Genomic DNA, 20,126 nt, shown 5'->3' on the forward strand with positions numbered 1-20,126 from the left:
GGCAGGGAGAATTTATAGTTTGAAAAGGCTAATGAAATATAATAAAGTTGCATGGAGAATTTAAAAAATATTGCTTCTATATTCTAAACATAGGAAAGAACATGTTTAGTAAGTGAGAGGAGGCATACTGGTTAAAAAAAGGTTGATAAGCCCTACTCCATACAATCTCGTCTGCCATCCCTGTTTCAACAGCCTGTACACTGGCATCTCTTAAATCTGACTGCAGCTTGCACTGTTCCCCTGAGCACCAGACCCTATATACCTACTGCCTTCTGGACATCTCCAGCTAGATGTCTCATAGATGCATCAAACTCAGCCGGGCCCAACCCGAACCCAGTGATCTTCATTAACTACCACCCTGCCCCTATTCCATTCTTCCCTGTCTCTGAGAGTGCACATCATCATCTGCCTCCTCCTAGACTCCTTTCTCCTTAGCTTGTCTTCCAATTACTCACCTACCCCCTTCATTCTTCCTCTGAAATATCTCTCCAGGCCAGTCCTTCCGATCCATCACTATCACCACTACTTTCTGGCATTATTTTCCTTGCCTGAACTGTTAAGAAACCTCAAACCCCTCCACTGGCTGCCACGATTGCCTTTCTTAAATAAATGTGTCATCAGATCTCTTTTCTGCTTAAGGCCATGTGTCTTCCCACTGCCCAGGATAAAGCCCACACTCTTCAATGTGACACAAGGAGTTCAACTGTCTTCCACATTTCCTGTCATTCTTTCTGCCACATGCATTTAGACATAAGTTTACTCAAGTACTGTAATGCACTGTGCTTTGTGTGCTTGGTTCCTGCCTGGAATACTCCTTCTTCTCTTCCCCCCACCCCACCCCAGCCCAACCTGGTCAGAGTCTACCTCTCTGGACCACAGCCCCATCCCCACTCTTCCAGCCCTAGAATTCTCTGCAGACCAACATGGTTCCTTGGCTCCAATCCAACAGCACAGCACTTACAAAATTATTTATTTGTCTATGTCTTACTAGACTGTGAATCTTTTGAGGAGTATAAATTTACGCCTTCGTCATTGGCAACAAATAACCAAAGTAGTCATTCAGCAATTTAGTGGAAAGAATAAAACTATACCAGTCGCTTAAAAGCAAAGTATATGAGGAAAAGATTAATGTACATATATGACTACTTAAAGTATTTTAGACATTTTTATCCCCTAAAAGTATATTGAAAATAATTAAAATACAAATTTGATATATAAATTATTCTTACAAGTCAATAAAAGACGAATATTCTAAAAGAGTAATAGACAAAGGACAAAGACTATGCCATGAGAATACGACGTGGAAATGTGTATAAAATAAAATTTAGCCTCATTAATAATCAAATAGTACAATTTAAAAGAATGAGATGTTTTTCTCTATCAGATGGCAAAGATTATAAAATAATAATTACCAGTATTGTATATCAAAAATAAAACAGGCTTTTCTTATATACTGCTGTTAGAGGTATCACTGTTACAACTTTTCTGCAGGGCGGCTTGGCAGGAGTCTTAAAATGGCCATGCATTTCACATCAGTAATCAAGTTTTTCAGAACACTAGTAATATGGGAAATTATCACACTATAATGTTAAGTGAAAAACTATAATCATAAAATGTGGTATATAGTATTTTCTTCAGTTGTAAAACAATTAAACATAAATACATAAATATGTACATTTCTCCTTTCTGGATACGAAAAAGTAAATATATAAATATTTCCCTTTCTAGACACAGTCTAGTTTCAGATCTACTAAATGCCTCTCTAAATGTGAAAAAACATGATGAAGCCTCAAAAAAAGGTACCTGTTGATTCTCTCATTTTATATAATTTTAGGAGTTTTTAAGTAGCCACTTGGAATCACTGGCTTCTACTTATTTGCAATAAAAAATTAAATTAAAATGCTCTGCATATTCCTCATATATGTTTCTGTTAAGTCATGTCACCAGCTATGCCACCTTCATCCCAATTCTTCCATTTATAGGTTTTTGTCTTTAAAACTTTACTTTTGCAACTGTTAAATTTTATCTTCTTAGATTAGGTCCACTGCGCCTTCCTGTTAGATTTTCTGGGCTTCTGTTTCTTTCATCTATTCAGTCGATCATCCCTGTCAGCTTCCCATCTTTGGCAAATGTAGAATCTTGCCTTCCTCATTCTCATCCCAGTTACTTGGAAGCATAGAATTCAGGGCAGAGCATTGGCAGACTTACTTCTAGCATCCAGCTCCTCTTGGATTATCAGCCCTTCCGAAGGGGATGATGGGTGGCAGGACTAGGAAAGAGCATTCAGAACATCACACGCTTTATGAAAGAGCCAGAGTGAGAGTATTTGGAAACTGGAGAGGGGACTTGAGAAATTGGGGAGTGCTGCAGGCATAGAGGAGTGGATACGGCATAGAATGAATTCTCTTTTGGCCCTGGTGCTTGTCTTGGTTGCTCAGTACATCAGGTAACTGAATACGTTCACTGCCCACGCCATTGCGGGTAGTACAGTGGTTTCCCCTTATCCGCAGAGAATATGTTCCAAGACCCCCAGTGGATGCCTGAAACCACAGATAGTACCAGATCCTATATATACTATGTTTTCAACTAACACATACATACCTACGATATAGTTCAATTTATAAATTAGGCACAGTAAGAGATGAAGAAAAAAATAATAAAATACAACAACTATAACAATTTATAAACAATATAAAAGTTATGTAAATGTTGTTGGTCTTTCTCACTCTCTCACAATATATCACAGATAGATTTGCTCTTACTGTAGACCTTAGCAACTTCAGCAAATGATTTTTTTCTTTAACAACTTGAGAACTTTCACCTTTTCACTTTACAGTTTCTCTTTGGCATGTCCCAATCGCCAGCATCACTATTCTTTTGCTTTGGGGCCATAATTAAGTAAAATAAGGGTTACTTGGACACAAACACTGCGATACCACAATGACTAAGTGACCAACGATTGGGGAGCTTGTACAGCGTGGATATATTGGATAAAATGATTCACGTCCCAAGTGGGACCGAGTGAGACATAGAGAGATTTGATCTTGCTACTCAGAATGGCCTGCATTTAAAACATATGGCTTATTTCTGAATTTTTCTGAATTTTTTATATTTTCAAACTGCAGTGGACTGCAGGTAACTGAAACCACGGAAGGTGAAACTGCAGGTGGGCGAGCAGGAGGACACTGTACTTGGCCTGCCAGACCTTGTGCTAAGAGCTCTGTGCACATTACCTTGTTTAATCTGCACCACAGCCTTAAGACACAGATCCTGTTAGGTTACCTTCTGTCCAAGGTCAGACAGCTGACAAATACCGAAGCCACAATTTGAACTCAAAAAGTCTGAGCTATTACATCTCACAACTCAAACATATTTCAGTTGACATATTATGGCCAACTTTTAACCTCTGTGCTATTTATTTTATTTTCTACAGTGGAAGGATTAAAACAAATGACCCAATGCTGATTGTAGTAAGATATATCTTCTATGGCTATAGGGAAAAAAATGGTCCTGTAATTAATACATTTTTCTTTTTTTCCTCCAGAGAGAAGAAATTATCAAACTTATTTTTGAAATATGTGGTAAGATTTGACTATCAAGAAAAAAATCATCACTTTAAAAACCAACCCCGCGATATTCTGTGTTGGTCAGGATAATGTGTTCACCCAGACGATGTATATTATATAGCTCACGAGAAAGTGAAGCTCATTTGAAAAGTCAATGGGAAAATGAAAGGAAGCAGGGAGAGGGGCTGTGGGAATTCTGATTTAAGAAAAGAAAATCTTCCTGGGGTGGTTATGAAGTGTGAAGATGCTGGCCTAGAGTCTGTGGGCAGCCAGGCCTTCCGTGAACACAGCTTGTTCATTTACATTCAGTGACATTTACCTGAGCTTGAGCTTGGGGCAGGGACAACAACAAAGGAAGCAGGACCACAGGGGCCTAAATGGTATCTGAGTCCAGCCTAGCTGGTGGCTATGTGTCTGTGTTTTCCTGAAGCAAGAAATTTTTCTGAATGGAGTCGTCAGCATTATTTCTAGAGTGCGTTCCACTTCAAAGGCAGGAGGACAGTGTCCGGGGGTCGTCTTACTTTACAACTCTATATAAATGCTTCTAGGGCTTAAATACATTAAATTAAAATAGTTACCAAAAAGAGGAAGTAAAGAAAAGAGATGAGACGAATGGCAAGAAATTAATGGAATAATGAAGAAAAGCTTCTGTGTTTAAATTGGACAGAAGGAGGAATATCTTTGTTCTTCCATACAGAGAACCCCAGAACTAGCGTGCCACTCAAAGACTTTAAGAACCAGCCTGGGACTGTGCCTGGTGACAGGCCAGTTTAGACATGGCTTCTGAGTTCTGGAAGCCCAGTAAAAATAGCACCGTTTCCTCATGATTTTTTTGTGGTAGGGTTACTGGGTAACATAAAGATATGGATAAACCAATGGAACCCTGATCATTCTTATTGCCTGATGGTGACTCTGACAACTGCTTTAGAAGTTGTTTATTGACCAGTATTCTCATTATCCTCAAAAGGTTTAACAGTATGAATGGATTGCTGGCCTCATTGATAAGATGGGAGTCGCCTTAGTCAACATCATGGGTGACTGGGGACATAAACTAGAGTAGCCGGGGGTAGCTATTCTTGTGTACATATAAAGGCACTAATCTTTCCACCATCATTAAAAACTTTCATCCCATTACTTTACCCACTGGCCATGCCAATGAACAAATCTCCATTTTCATGTGAGGACATGGTTGAAAGCTAAAATATAAGCTTTCGGATTCAGAGTAAATACAAATTGTGGAATAATAAATTTAGGATAGTGCTTATCTCTTAAGGAGAGGGAAGGGAATATAATCAGGAAGGCATACACAGAGGATGCCAACTCTTAAAAATATTTTAGTTTTTAATCTGAGAAATTGGCACTTAGTGTTTATTATTTTGTCATCTTCAGTGTTTTGGGTTTTTTATGTTTTTTTTTGATAATAAATTACTTTTGAAAAAAAGTCGAGTATAGAAAACAGAAGGGAGACAGTTGTCACCTGTGTTAACAGTCACAGAAAAGGAAAGTAACAACCCAGATCTCAGATTCATCTTTGCCTGCCTCTCCTTTCCCCCCACCAATCTGATACCAATCGGGGATGTTTTTTCATTCCTGCAATGTTTCTATCTCAATATTCATCTTTTAGGTTGTGGGCCCAAATGCAAAGAGACTCCACTAGAGCTGCTGTTTGTGATTGACAGCTCAGAAAGTGTGGGGCTACAGAACTTCCAGATCATCAAAAATTTTGTGAAGACTCTTATTGACCAGGTTGCTCTGGACCTCACCACAGCCCACATAGGCATAATCAACTATAGCCATAAGGTGGAGAAGGTGGCAGATTTGATGCAGTTCTCCAACAAGGATGACATCAAGCTGGCTGTGGACAACATGCAGTATCTGGGGGAAGGCACCTACACAGCCACAGCTCTCCATGCAGCCAACAACATGCTTGAAGCTGCAAGGCCAGGTGTAAAGAAAGTGGCCTTGGTCATCACTGATGGGCAGACAGATAGCCGAGATGAAAAAAATCTAAAAGAGGTGGTGAAGAATGCCACGGACATCAATGTGGAAATATTTGTGATTGGGGTGGTGAAGAAAAACGACCCCAACTTCGAAATGTTCCACAAAGAAATGAATCTAATTGCTACTGACCCAGACAGTGAGCATGTTTATCAATTTGATGACTTCCTTATCCTGCAAGGTAAGACTCAGCTCCAGAGTAAAGGAATTTAAGTTCTTCCAAGTACCACAGCACTGGATTATTCTGAGAAAAATAGAAATCAGGAGGCTAAAGAGGCTTATGCAAACGTTAAATTGTAACATGCAAACTCCAGGAAGTAAAAACATCCAGTTAAGAGAGTACAGTTCCTTGTCTTTATCATCTAGTTAAGAGAGTACAGTTCCTTGTCTTTATTCACTCATAGTAAGTGCTGAGCTAGTCTTGGAGTTAACTAGGGGTATCTATGGTCAAAGGACATGAATGAAAAGAAAGAATAAAATGTGGGGATATTGCTAAGATTAGTTGATGTTCAAAAAGTTACCTATCTAGAATAAGAGATAGTGCAAGCGAGCAGCAAGACAGGAAATAACCATAGAATCAAAATGAATTAAATAGTATATGATACATAAAAAAAAGTTATGATAATCTAAAGTAGGAAAGATATAAGCAACTGGGATTATTCTATACTATTTTCTGTTCTAGTCTCTATTCTCTATTCTTATGAAAACAGATAATGTTCTATTCTGTTTTTATGAAAACATATAATGAGTAAATAGGTTGATGTCAGGAGTTTATCTTAACAACATTTTGAATATTCATCATATAGTCAATGCCAATCTGATGGGTGCCCCTATGCTACTTTACCCTTTCGCATGAACTGGCATTTCCTAATGAGGCATTCTAAGACACTGACTCACCTATGATTGATGTATGGCTAGTATTGCTTTACAATGAGACATGTTACAATTCTTTGGAAACCAATGACTCATTCTGGCAGGGCCCATACCCAGCAAGCTTGTGAAGTAAGTAAAAGTTACGCTTAATGTGTTTGCAGTCTTCAGTTTGGTTTCATTTTTCCTTCTCCACCCACTTAGGAGTGGGGACCCATGTGGCCTGGCAGAGAACCTCCTGGCTCATGCTGCTCCCGACCTTCTCCAAGTACCAGAATGGCTGGCCCTAATGATAGCACGCCACGCCCAGAACCTTCCCACTTTCTAGACAGGTTATATTTTAATAATTGAAGAGCTTTATTCTCTTAACTAAAGGAGTTAGTAATTTGTTCCAGCCAGTGAGTGATATATTTTTGTACTCGCTGGCCTTTTGCTATTCCTAAAATCAGAGGTGAGACTTGCCTTTCCACAGAGTAGTTCACAGTTAATTGATGTTTTAGCTAAGCAAGCAGTTAAGTCATTCATTTGCTTATTTGGGCCCTCATATACTATTAAATTAAATTACACTATTTTAGATGGCCTCTTACAGATGATGTAAAAGCGCTTTAAAACTTAGTTCACCTAGCAGTTGAGTTCAGGTGATGGGAAAGTGTTTATTTCTAAGAAGAGTGCAGATCTCTTTAAAAAGGTTTTGAATAATGTTTCATTACTCCTACTATTTCTCTTTTCTACTTCTCTTTTAAAAGACACCCTGAAGCAAAGATTGTTTAAAAAACATTGTGAGGATTTTGATTCCTATCTTGTTAAAGTTTTGGGTTCTCCAGCACTTCAACCTGGATTTGGGATATCAGGGGAAGAACTCAGCAAATCCACTCTGGAGCCTCAGAAAGAAATTTCTGAGTTGGTAAGTAACTGTCATAATTGCTTAATTTGTGAGCTTAACATTGTGTTTTCTGCCTGTTTTACATCAAAGACCATCTTGCCTTGCACTGACAAGAATCAGCTGATGTATGTGTATTTTTAGGCCCTTGGCTCTAAATATTAGCACTTTGCCTCTAGATTTCTAGTTCTGAAATAGCTCTGGGGCTTGTGAGCATGAATACGAAATTTTAAAATATTCTATATTTTATAAATAATTTATTAAATGTTGCAAGTAATATTTTTATATTATGCCTCTGCCACCACCAACGTCGTCATGTACACTAGAACAGTTAACATCGTGCTATTTGAATCACCCACTTGCCAGCTTTTAGATCCTTTAATACAAGTTACAACTCTCCCTCATCTGTGTACCCACCTCCCACTCTGCAATCTCTCAATTTTCTTCAAAGTGCACACATGCTCAGCTTGCCACTCTCCCACACTCCAAGCCACACTCTTGCTCATTTAGCTTCCACCTCCTATTTCCAGTGTGGGGACTGGGAGGGAGGCTATGCATGCATATTGTGCAAGGTGGATGCTTTGTTTCAAAGCTGCCCAATCACATATGCATGAAAGTAACTTCCTTAGATAAATGTGACTGTCTTCACAGCAAGCTTCTGGATACTGACTCAGTCAATCGGATCACAAACAACTATTACGTTCTTTTAGGTGACAATTGGCGAGCTTCTCATAATTACTGTTGAGTACTGGAGTCTCTTCTCCACCAGGTTATAACTAAATTAGACCTAGATGTAGCTGTACTACACATATAGACATCCTCTAGGAAGCAGGCACACAGCATTCACAACCCTATTCTGTAAGCTCAGTGAAGTCCCTGGCCTGTTCTTTTATAAAGCCGTCATGGATATGAAAGACTCATTATGAGCAAATGCAACAATATTCTAGCTTCGGGATTCAGCTGTCTAGTGGGAATAGTGAGAAACCTCTAGATCAGTAGTTGGACTCGGGACCATTCAGAAATCAGGCCTAGGATGTAATTCCTAAGGGGACAACAGGACTCACTAGATTTTTATACTATGTTCAAAAAAGAACAGAAAGGCCTCTAACGCATTTCTGTTTGAATAAATACTAACCATCTCTGAGACGGGTAGTTTCAATTAGGGCAACAGACTGCCTCTTGATTATAGATCAAAATTAACACACACATTTATACTACATGGTTTATATCAGGATCACCAAACTCTTTCTGAAAAGGGCAAAACAGTAAATCTTTTCGTTTTTGCAGGCCATTTGATCTCTGTTGCAATTACTCAACTCTATCTTTGAAGTACAAAAGCAGCCACAGCCAATACTTAAATGAATGAACATGGCTGTGTTCAGATAAGACTTATTTCCAAAAAGCAGATGAAGACTTGAATTTGACCCACAGTGTTTGCTGACCCAGGTCTTTATGAGAATTTTAAATTAAATTACAGACAATAATGTATTATCTATCTAATATATAGTCTGTCTCTTAAGCACAGAATGTTCCTGGGTTCTTCCTTGCTTGTGTGACATATCACTTTGTTGCCTCCCTAGTCAAGCCATGTCCCTTTCTAAAGACTTTCTAAATAAGAGCAAACTCGGATTTCACCCAGCCAGTGGTACTTAAACTGAGCTCTCTTCTTAATCAATGAATTCCAAAAAATATATTGATTATTTACTACTGTACTAGGTGGTGACTCTTAAGACACAATTCCTGCCCAAGAGAAGTCCATGATCTATCAGGGAATGGATAAGTATAAGAAGAAGTATTAAGAACTTTAGCAGAGCTGTGGATGAAGCATAGGAGATGGAGCAATTAATTTCAGGGCAGAATAATGGGAAGCTTTACAGAGGAGGTGGCATTGAGCTGAGTTTTAAGAATGAGTAGGCTTTTTACAAGGCAAGAATAGGGGGGAACAGTATTTCCAGCAGAAGGAACGTGTGGGCAAAGGGGAACTCCAAAGGGCACAGTATTTCAAATTAGGACAAGTTCAGTCTAACTGGAGCCTAAGGTGTGTGTGGCAGAATGGTAAGAGTTAAAGCTCAAAAAATAACTTGAGGACCAATTATAAATGGCTTCATGTGTCAAGCTAAGGATCTTAAACTTCATTCATAGGCCAGGTAACCAGGAGAAAGCAGAGAAGTTTTTAAAGCAAGGGTGATATGGTCACATTTGGTTCACAGGAAGAATAACCCTGGTTTCTGTGTGAAAGATAAATAGGAGGAGGAGGAAAGGTGGCTGGGATATGGGGAGCAATAGTCCAAGTGAGAGATAATAGCCCCTGAACTAAGCCAGGAGCAGTCAGAATAAAAAGACACATGAACTGGAAAGCCATTTCTGGGGTTCAATGAATAGGATTTAGTAATTGGATGGATTGGAGGTTAGGAAGATGGAGGGGTTTGGGGATGTCAGATGGATTTCTAGCTCAGAGATAGGGCGAATTAAAACACCATCTACTGAGATGGACAATACAGGAGGCAGGATGGTTTTTTTTTTTGGAAGGAAAACAATGAGCTTAGTTTGCACGATGTAAAGTGGAGGTGCCTGAGGGACATCCAAGGCAGTTATGACAGAATGAGGAACCCTATGCCTCGTAACATGACCCAGGAAGGTGGATGGCCATGAAAGGCAAGTGATGCTAATTGATTATGACAAATAAATCATTCTAGTAGCTGGGAAGGGAAAGGCATAGGAAGAGTGCATCCAAAATAGTCTGGATTTGTAACACCAAGAGCTGCATAGAGGGAAACTGAGGATCAGGTAGGTCCCCCTACAATGCCTCTCACCGTGACAGTGGGAGCTTGCAATGAACTTGAGCTTCTTTGATAGCCCCTTTTACCTCTAGACCTTCTCACCCTGGCTCTCTTTGCAGAAACACCAAGGCAAGACTGAATTTTTAAACAATGAATGCTCCTTATAGATATTTATCTGAACAAACATATATGCATGTATCTCTCTGTCATATGTATATATATAATATATACACACATACACATAAATAAAAAACATATGTATATATCTGTGCATGAACAACCACCTGTCTCTAAAAGTATAATGACTATCCAAACATCTATAGTAAAGTGAATCTGTCAAAATCTTTTGATTCTCAGATTGTTCCCAATCCTACCCTAGGCAATACTGTAAAACAAATAAACAATCTCAGAAGTCCTTTTTTTGTGTCTCCGTGCCCTTTCTCTGTTGTCTCTTCTAACACTCTTTGAAACACCTGTCTCTGTCCTTCCTTCTTTCAATCAAAATCTGTTCTTAGGAGAAAATCTGATATCAGCTATTTATATTTTTATGTGAAATCTAAGTCCATGGTTTCTACTTCTAAAAAATGACTTACATTTTAAGCATTTTATCTAATTGAGAATGAACTTGATATGTACTAAACATGTGGGTGTTGAGAAACAAAGAAAGCAGAAGAATTTCCTAGATTCTACTAAATTCATAGCACTTCAGCAATGCCCTGTGCTGTTGCTCATTTAGGCTAGTCTCGGGAAGTTAAACGTGTATGTCCATTCTACTCTGTTCCTCTCCTGAAATCTCAGGATAATTTATACTTTCTTCTGGAATTTATCACATTTTATGTTGTTAATAATTATTTATATACGTACTTTAACTCTCTTAATGGATTTAAATTCCCTGAGGACATGATCTGTGTCTAATTAAACTTTGCGTCCCATTCACACCCTAAAATTGTGCCTTATCTTGCATACAGTAGATGCTCAATAAATACTTATTGACCAAATGAAATATATACTAACTGTTGGACTAAAAAAGAAATCTGAAGATTTTCTTCAGTGAAAGGCATCAATTATACTGTTACGAAAAAAGATTTTATACATTAAAAACTCATTATTATTATTTTTTTTTGAACTAATAATGTTGGCACTTCATGTTACTTTATCCTTTCTGGCTTTGGTCAGTTGGATTAAGATTTCCAAGATATAAATGAGAGTAAACAATAAAATCAACATCATTTAATCAGACTAACTGGTTATAACTAGTAAGCATCCATGAAGCAAATAAGCATATTAATTTCTTGCATGAAGTCACGTTTCATCATTCTAAATGCACTAATAAATAATGTCAACATTAATGAAAGAAATCAAAGACAATACAAATAAATGAAAAGATATATACCATGCTTGTGGATTGCAAGAATATTGTTAAAATATCCATACTACCCAAAACAATCTACAGATTCCATCCAATCCCCATCAAAATAATGATGCCATTTATCACAGAACCAGAACAAAGAAATTTGTATGGAACCACAAAAGAACCTAAATAGCCAAAGCAATCTTGAGAAAGAAGAACAAAGCTGGCAGTTTTATGCTCTCTGATTTTAAACTATATTACAAAGCTATAATAATGAACACAGCATGGTACTGGTCCCACAAAAAGACACATAAATCAATGAAATATAATAGAGAACTCAGAAGTAAACCCATGCATATATAGTCAATCTATGACAAAAGAGACAAGGATATACAATTGGAAAAAGACTTTCTCTTCAATAAGTAAAGTGAATCTGACGAAACCTTTGAGTTCTTAAGATTGATGAGAAAACTGGACAGCTACATGCAAATGAAGGAAACTAGACCACTATCTTATACCATAAAGAAAAATAAATTCGCAATTAATTAAAGACTTGCATGTAAGACATGAAACCATACAATTCCTAGAAAACATAGATAGTAAGCTCTTTGATATAAGCCTTAGCAATATTTTTTGGACCAGCCTCCTCAGGCAGGGGCGACAGCAAAAAAAAAATAAGCAAGTGAGATTACATCAAACTAAAAAGCTTTTGCACAGCAGAGCAACCATCAACAAAATGAAAAGGTAACCTACTGAATGGGAAAAGATATTTGCAAATAATACATACAATAAGGGGTTAATATCTAAAACACATAAAGAATTTATACAACTTAATCTAAAAAACAAATGACCCACTTAAAAAATGGGCAGACGACTTGAACATTTTTCCAAATACATATACAGATGGCCAACAGGCACATGAAAAGATGCTTGACATCACTAATTATCAGGGAAATGCAAATGAAAACCCACAATGAGATATCACCTCACACCTGTCAGAATTATTATTATTAAAAAGACAAAAAATAACAAGATGATAAGGACATGTGGAAAAGGGAACACTCATACACTGTTGGTTGGATTGTAAAATGGTGCAGCCACTATGCAAAATGTATGGAGGTTCCTAAAAAAATTAAACAACCATACAATCCAGCAATTCCACTGCTGGGTATTTATACAAAGAAAACAAAAACACTAATTTGAAGAGATATATGCAACCATATGTTCATTGCAGCATTATTTACAATAGCCAAGATATGGAAACAACATTAGTGTCCATCAATAGATGAATGGATAAAGAAGATGTAATATACATACATATATATATATATATGTATGTGTGTGTGTGTATGTATATATATATATACACACATACACATACACACACACACAGTGGAATATTATTCAGCTGTAAAAAGAACAAAACCTTGACATTTGCAATGACATAGGTGGACTTAGATGGTATTATGCTAAGTGTGATAGGTCAGACAGAGAGATACAAATACCCCATGATTTCACTTATATGTGGAATCTAAAAACAAAAGAAACGCACAAACAGAAACAGACTTATAGATACAGGAAACAAAGTGGTGCTTATCAGAATGGGGAGGAGTTGGTGGGTGGGTGAAATAGGCAAAGGAGATTAAGAAGTACAAAAATCCATAATAAAATTAAAAAGTACAAACTTCTTGTTATAACATAAATAAGTCATGGGAATAAAATGTATACCATAGGGAACCTAGTCAATAATATTTTAATAACTTTGTTTGGTGACTGATGGCAACCAGACTTTTTGTGGGGATCATTTCATGATGTATATAAATTTTGAATCACTATGACGTGTACCTGAAACTAGGTACTAGTGAGATATTTTATGTCAATTACATGCCAATAAAAAACTTTAAAAAAGAATGTCAACGTACAGGGTGTGTATTTACTGGAGCTGGTTTCTGTAACAATATTCTGTTTTTTTCCCCTCCTGAAAGAGTAGAAATGAAATAAGCCCTGTCTACTCTTTCCATAAAGCTTTTTATTTTTGTATTACAGAAAATAAATAAATTATTCCCTGATTGCAAATAACAAATAACTAGCAGCAGAGATTTTCTTCCTCTTTGTAGAAAGAAGGCTGTGAGATTCCGTTGCGGAGTTGCTTCCACAGCAAACCGGTGATGGAGGTAACCAAGCTAGTGTGGGAAGAGTCCCTCCAGGTAGCTCTCGCACCAGGTAGAGACGTGTGGTAGAGGAAAAAGGGGAGCTGTGATTCTCCTCCTTCCTTCTGATATTGTCCTGATGTATATAGTCCAATACGAACCTTAAGTATAGGATGCAGCTCCTCATTTCCATAGAGGAAATATATACTCTGAATGGATGTAAATTATAGAAAACTGACAGAGCAGGCTGACTTTGCTGGCCCACCCCCTCTTTGTACATCCTCTCTTTTAGTGAGACCCCATCTCATTTGCCTCATTTCACCCCTATCATCTTTATCGCACAAGCTGCTCAGAGATCTCTATCTCAGTTTTCACTCTTGCTGCTTCTCCCATCTCTTTCTCTCCTTTGCCCACGAATCTCACTCATTCTTACTCTATCTTGAGATCCATTTAAAGAAGGCCACTTCTGATAATGAGACTTCACTGGCATTTTTTTTTCAAGAGCTGGAGCCCTGGGAATATTCTGACTTCATATTGAAATAAATGTGCCCCTTCACCATAAAACATGAATCTGGGTCTATGGCCATGCCACCCTGAACAAGCCCAATCCTGTCTGATCTCGGAAGCTAAGCAGGGTCGGGCCTGGTTAGTACTTGGATGGGAGACCACCTAGAAAGACCAGATGCTGTAGGCATAAAAATAAAATAAAAAATAAGGGATTGTAAGTTGACAAGGTCCTTGCAATCTGTGAGGTCAACCAAGGGTTGCCTTGCCTAAAAACAAACAAACAATCAAACAAACAAACAAAAATAACATGATCCTGGGCTCTATCTTCAACTCTCATGGGGCAGCTTTAGTCGCCTACCTGTATTCTGAGGCCTATTCCCTTCTGTCTCTTCCAAGACCAGGACCTTGCTTCACTGTTATGCTATTTCCTGCTAACATTTCTGACTCCCGAGTTACAGTCAGCTAATGGGCTTCACTCTTCCAACTAAAAAATTCCCTAACCTTCTTCTAGTTCGCATATCCTTCTTTCTACTATCCTCTTTTTATAATAATATTATTCCACAGGCCAGTCTTTGCTCGCTTGCTCGCTCGCTTGCGCTGTCTCTGTGTCTCTGTCTGTCTGTCTGTCTGTCTGTCTCTCTCTCTCTCTCTCACACACACACACACAAACAGCCTCACTCTCCTTCCCTCTCCCTCCGGCTCTCACTCTCAACTTCCTCACATCCATTCACTTGGGAAACCCTCTGAAGTCAGGCTACTGACTCCAATATGACACTGAAACGCTGTTGGAAAAGTCACCGTCAACCTCCTAATCACCAAATCCTTATTGCTATATTCTTCTTTTTTTCTTTCATATGTAACACCATGCCTCTCCTTTCTTTGATTTTGAGGTTTCTCTCTCTGCTAGTTCTCCTCCCACCCTTCTGAGTATTCCTTCTCAATTGCTTTTGGGGTTTCTCTTTTCTCTCTTTACCCCGTACATATTAAACTCTTAATTTTTCTGAGATCTGTCTTTAGCCTGCTTCTCTTCTTGTTCTATATTCTCTTTTAGAGTTCCAAAGCTAACAACTCCCAAATCTACCTCCTCGACCAGAACCTTCTCCTGGGCCCCAGACTGACATTTTTGATGGTCTGTGCACATCATATTCTGAGTGTCCCCCAGGCATTCAACATGAAGTATGTTCACAATTCTGATCCTCCAGACTTCCTTCCTAGGAGTACATTCCCACTGATAGCCAGGTACCCAACAAGAAACTTGGCATACCTCTGAAGCTCTATTCTTGCTTGATCTTCCACACTCATTGGTACTGTCTTCTTTGGTCTTATCATCCCTCTATCCACTGTAGCAACTCCTTTCTCCTCATCCAAACTTCTACAGTCTTAGATCAGAACCTCATCACTTCTTGCCAATATTAATATGGCTCAAAACTCTGGTCTCATCTCTCTTTTCTATATCCTCGCCAGTTTATCCATTACTTATTTATAGTATAATTTAATTTATTTTTTTACTCATAAAAATAACATCATTGAATTATTCTCTTACATATAATTCCATTTTGGCTGTTTTCTTAAAAATATATCTATAATAACATGGCATATATTTTAACTTGGTGCTAAGCCTCCATGATAGATTATGAAAAATAACATATTTCAATACTTCTATATTTTATCCTAAGGTCCTAGTCAAGTGAAATATAAAATCTTGCTTAACTACTAATTCTTCGCATTGCTATGTGAAGTTGCTGTGCAAGCATCATATATTGCTAATAATGTATTACCCTTAGAATATAAGATGTTCCTATCTTATGAAGGAGGGAAAAAATGCATATTGCAAACTGACCTAGAAGAAATAGCTCAGACCTGAAACCTGAAATCTCATGGAGCCAAAAGATAAAATTATTCTTTTATTAAAAAAAAAAAAAATTCACTGGTTCTAAGAATCTGAGGTATAATGCTCTTGTAGTCAAAATTCCCAGATGTGAGTAAGAAAGAAAACACATGTTAGAGGTAAAGAATAACTTATGAGACCTTATGACTTGAACAGGGTAATGATTTAAAGGCTTGGGTTAATCCTTTAAGAAAACCATGCTGCCCAGTGCACTTCTTCAAAGGAACATTTTTACCTGACAGATAGTATATCTGAAGTGCAGCCTAATGTTCGTTCACTTTATGTTTGATAAACTACTCCACAGGCAACCTTTCCCCCGCCCCCCCTTTTTTTTTGGTTAAAATGAAATATGTATAGGAAAAAAATATATATATTTCTTTCCTGAAACAGGCATTTCTCAGATTTTTGCTACTGGCTTACCAATAATTTTGGAGAAGTTCTTTCATCATATGGAGCTTTAGATTCCCCAATAAAAATGAGATATTGAGAAAGTTTTCCTCTAGCCTTAAAATTCTCTGGTTCTATGATTATAACAAAAGTTCACATTCAAATTGTCATACGTACCCACAGGATCATTCTGAGAGAAAGAAGAATGCCAAGATACCCACAGTTTTACTTCTATTTGTGCCAAAAGTTGTGTTTTGGGGCTAGTGAAAATTCACTACTGTATTTGAATTACGTGCCTTTTATATAGGGCTGATGCCCAGACCAGTCCCAATGGAAATCTTTGTTCTGGTTTACCTGGTAGTACTTTAACTATTGTAAAATGATTACCCTTTCCCCCATTGTGTGTGTGTGTGGTCGAGGGTGGGGTGGGGTGGGGGAAGGCTTGTTGCAGGGAGAGAGTGTGGAGAATAAAAAAGCATAGAGCAGGTTAGATGGCAGAGAACAGCTAATGATGACAGCTGGCTCTGGTCACAGGATGACAGGAACCACAGGTAAGATAGCATCGAAAATACTTTCACCTAGCTCAGAGATTTGCCTACTTAAATAATCAAAAGCAAAGAAACAAACAAACAAAAAGGGGGCCTTACAAGGATAAATGGCCATTCCATGCCAGGACTGAGATGAATGATTGATTCAACTCCATGTAGCTGAGGTCCAAGAAAAAAAAAGAATTGGTCCCATAAAAGATTGACCTTGCTCTTGGTAACAACTGTAGTCAAGCATAATTGACATGACTTTTTTTTTTTTAAAGCAAAACATCTTTTCTTTCTTGTTTCATAACATATAAATTTAGATGACAATTAAAAATTTTAGTTCGCAAACCTTCTTTTGAAATTATAGTCCTTTGTTCCTTAGCTAGCAAACACTTCTTGGAACTTCTTAGAAGCTAAGCATCCTATAGCCCTTGACATTTGCTGGGGTGTGGCTAATAGGATAAGAAGAAAAGTAATTGCTATTGTTCTTATTCTAGCATATTATTGTCCTCTGCTGCCCAAATTCCTGAACTCAAAACTGGTTGAGTTCCATGGTAGATATTTTGGAATATATTGTTAAATTCTCTGGTGTTAGGAAAGGGCCATGAAAAAAAAATGTTCAAAGAAATTAGCGGTTGTTTTCCCGCCTCATACCAGTGACTAGGAAAAGAATGAAGACAAACTCCTTCCAACCTCACATCTTTCATGCTCTGCATGTGGATCTCTCTGGAAGGCCCAGCACAAAAGCATGTGTGTGTGGCAGTGGGAAGTGAGTGTGAGTGTGTGTGTGTGTGTGTGTGTGTACACACAATTACACCTAAAGTGGTGAGAAAATCCATAATTTAGGTATTCAGATATGCATGACATAGAAAGGCATTACTTCCTGAGTTTTTTTCTTTTTTGAGATAATTATTATTAGAGAGTTGAAGAGAAGCAGCAATGTGGAACTTTTCCTTAAATCCTCCTCAAAACAAACTACTTTTTTGACTTGAAATCACTCAAACTAAAATTGTGAATTTTTTGTATAGGTCAGTGTCCTTGGAACCCAGGACAAAGAGAAAGAGCCTCTGGAGCCTACCTCGGCTGGCAGCTTGGCCACCACTCCTTCATCTGAGGCTGCCACCGCCCAGGGGCCATTGCTCAACCCCCCTGAGGATGAGACAGAGGGTCTGAAAACAAGAACTCCAAGTCCCATTTCGAACTTACAGCTAGAAAATTTGGTGCACAAAGGTAAGATATATATGCCAGTCAGCTGCATCTACAATGTGAAGAAGGCACAGAAGAGATGGTCTCTAAAATCTCAGAGAGAACATGTTTTGACTCTAAACAGGGAGGACAAAAGACGCTTTTCACTTTATTATATACAGAATTAGAAAACTGGCTGGCAGTGGAACAAATTTGGCCAATAAAAAATGTTAGTGTCTTAAAGTGTTTATTTTTAATTTGAATGCCTTTAGATTGTGCTTTCATGTTTGCCATAGTCCCTTCCACTCCCTATTGTCTAACATGTGGCCTTTACACATATAAACATTTGAGTTTTTGATCCCTAGAAGAGGAAAAAAAACTAGAATCTAGATTCATCAACATATAATATCTATAGGAATTAATGATTAGATAGTTTCTGAAGAACATGTCAGAGACATCCTTGCCCCAAAGAAGCATAGATTGGTTTGAAAACAAGTTACATGATATACATTATTTAGTTATTGTTTTTAAGAGTAAGAGTAGTGAAAGTCCTCTGCACCTTTCTAATTGGTTTAAGGAGTGTTTAGTTTGTTTTAGGGAGTATATGAATTGAGACATATTCCAAATCTGGGGTAATGATTATGGGAGATGGAGAAAGAAATGAAGCTTTTATAACATATAACATATACACTATCTCATAGAACACAGAAACCAGAAAGCATTTGATATTTTTTTGTGGCTTCTCTCACCTTGGAATCACTTCTTCATGTAGGAAACACCCATCAAAGCACTAAGACATACCATGAAATAAAAAGGGACTTACAAATAGTTTTATTGTCGTAGCTTTTTCTTTGCTTTTTTATAGTAGATGTGTTTCTAAAATCGATTTGTAAACCGACATACGTCATGTTTTTATTATCCTGCAAGAGCTGCTCTATTTAAAATTTTGATATCAGTGGTGCTTTCTATGAACAAACTAGAAAGGAATGTATACAAAAGATCAAATCATCTATATTTCAAATATTAATTTGATTTTAAGTCAAATTCAAAGTAAATTAAGAAGTCCTATTTTTCTCCTGTCACTTCATCTCCACAAGAGTATTAGCCAACAAAGGCTCACAGCATTACACTTTCAAGGAACTATGCATTTTTAATGGAGTTTCATGAAGATTAAAAACTTTCATTTTTAAAGTAATGAATATCTAATGGTGGAGTTTCAGGTGGTAGAAGAAATGTTTTGGGTATTAGGAACCCTTCTTAGAACAATATTTTTTAGTTGGTGTGTTTGTGTGCATGGAAAATAAACTTTACAGAGCTTTTAATTTTCATCTTTTCAGTGAAAGAAAAAGTTATAATAACACATTATCTTTCTGTCAACCTAGATCCTAGATGTTTAGAAGAACTAAAACCTGGAAACTGTAGCGGATATGTGGTTCGATGGTATTATGACCAACAGGTCAACTCCTGTGCCCGCTTTTGGTTCAGTGGCTGTAACGGCTCAGGAAATAGATTCAACAGTGAAAAGGAATGTCAAGAAATCTGCATTCGAGGATAAGTAAGTGAATCAACCTGTAATGAGTCAAATCTACATCTTTATCAACAAGCCTAGAAAGAAACTCTATAATTTCAACATATTCACTGAATACATATTTGATTATATACTGAGTATTTACAATTTATAACATAATCAAGTCCTTACAACCACATTAGGATGTAGGTATTATTAACCATTATCACAGATAAAGAAGCAGAGGCTCTGAGAAGCAAGAATTTATCAATGGTCACCCAAATAAAAAATGGCAGAGCTGGGGTTTGTGACTCAGGGTTGTGCAACCTCAAGACATAGGCTTTAGTATCAACTTCACACCTTGCTATGTGGTTCTGATTCCTATGAATTCCTTTTTTTATGTATTATATTGGATTAAACTCCTTCTCCATTCCTCCCCAGTCCCCTGGTCTCTTCTACCCAGTTCAGTCCCCCAAACCCCTCACCGTAGCTAAAGGTAGATCATAGAAAAGGACTTGGGTTTG

The 20,126-nt window shown here is 37.6% G+C and overlaps 1 protein-coding gene and 1 pseudogene across 2 annotated transcripts in view; both read left to right on the top strand.

Annotated features, from left to right (window-relative positions):
• The window catches only part of COL28A1 (collagen type XXVIII alpha 1 chain), a 130,435-nt gene that overhangs the window by 109,008 nt on the left and 1,301 nt on the right, over window positions 1-20,126 (top strand). The window contains exons 31-35 of one of the 2 annotated variants that reach the window (XM_039878025.1): window positions 3,545-3,581; window positions 5,191-5,745; window positions 7,181-7,338; window positions 17,939-18,140; window positions 19,478-19,654. In XM_039878025.1, the coding sequence (XP_039733959.1) occupies window positions 3,545-3,581; window positions 5,191-5,745; window positions 7,181-7,338; window positions 17,939-18,140; window positions 19,478-19,650 (1,125 nt within the window). In that variant the 3' untranslated portion in view covers window positions 19,651-19,654. The remainder of the gene's footprint in view (window positions 1-3,544; window positions 3,582-5,190; window positions 5,746-7,180; window positions 7,339-17,938; window positions 18,141-19,477; window positions 19,655-20,126) is intronic. The other variant, XM_039878026.1, reaches the window with a different exon arrangement.
• LOC120615177 (uncharacterized) lies at window positions 14,171-14,289 on the top strand (annotated as a pseudogene).

The sequence above is a fragment of the Pteropus medius genome, unplaced genomic scaffold (genome assembly GCF_902729225.1).
Source record: "Pteropus medius unplaced genomic scaffold, Ma_sr-lr_union100, whole genome shotgun sequence".
In the NCBI taxonomy this organism is placed as follows: Eukaryota; Metazoa; Chordata; class Mammalia; order Chiroptera; family Pteropodidae; genus Pteropus; species Pteropus medius.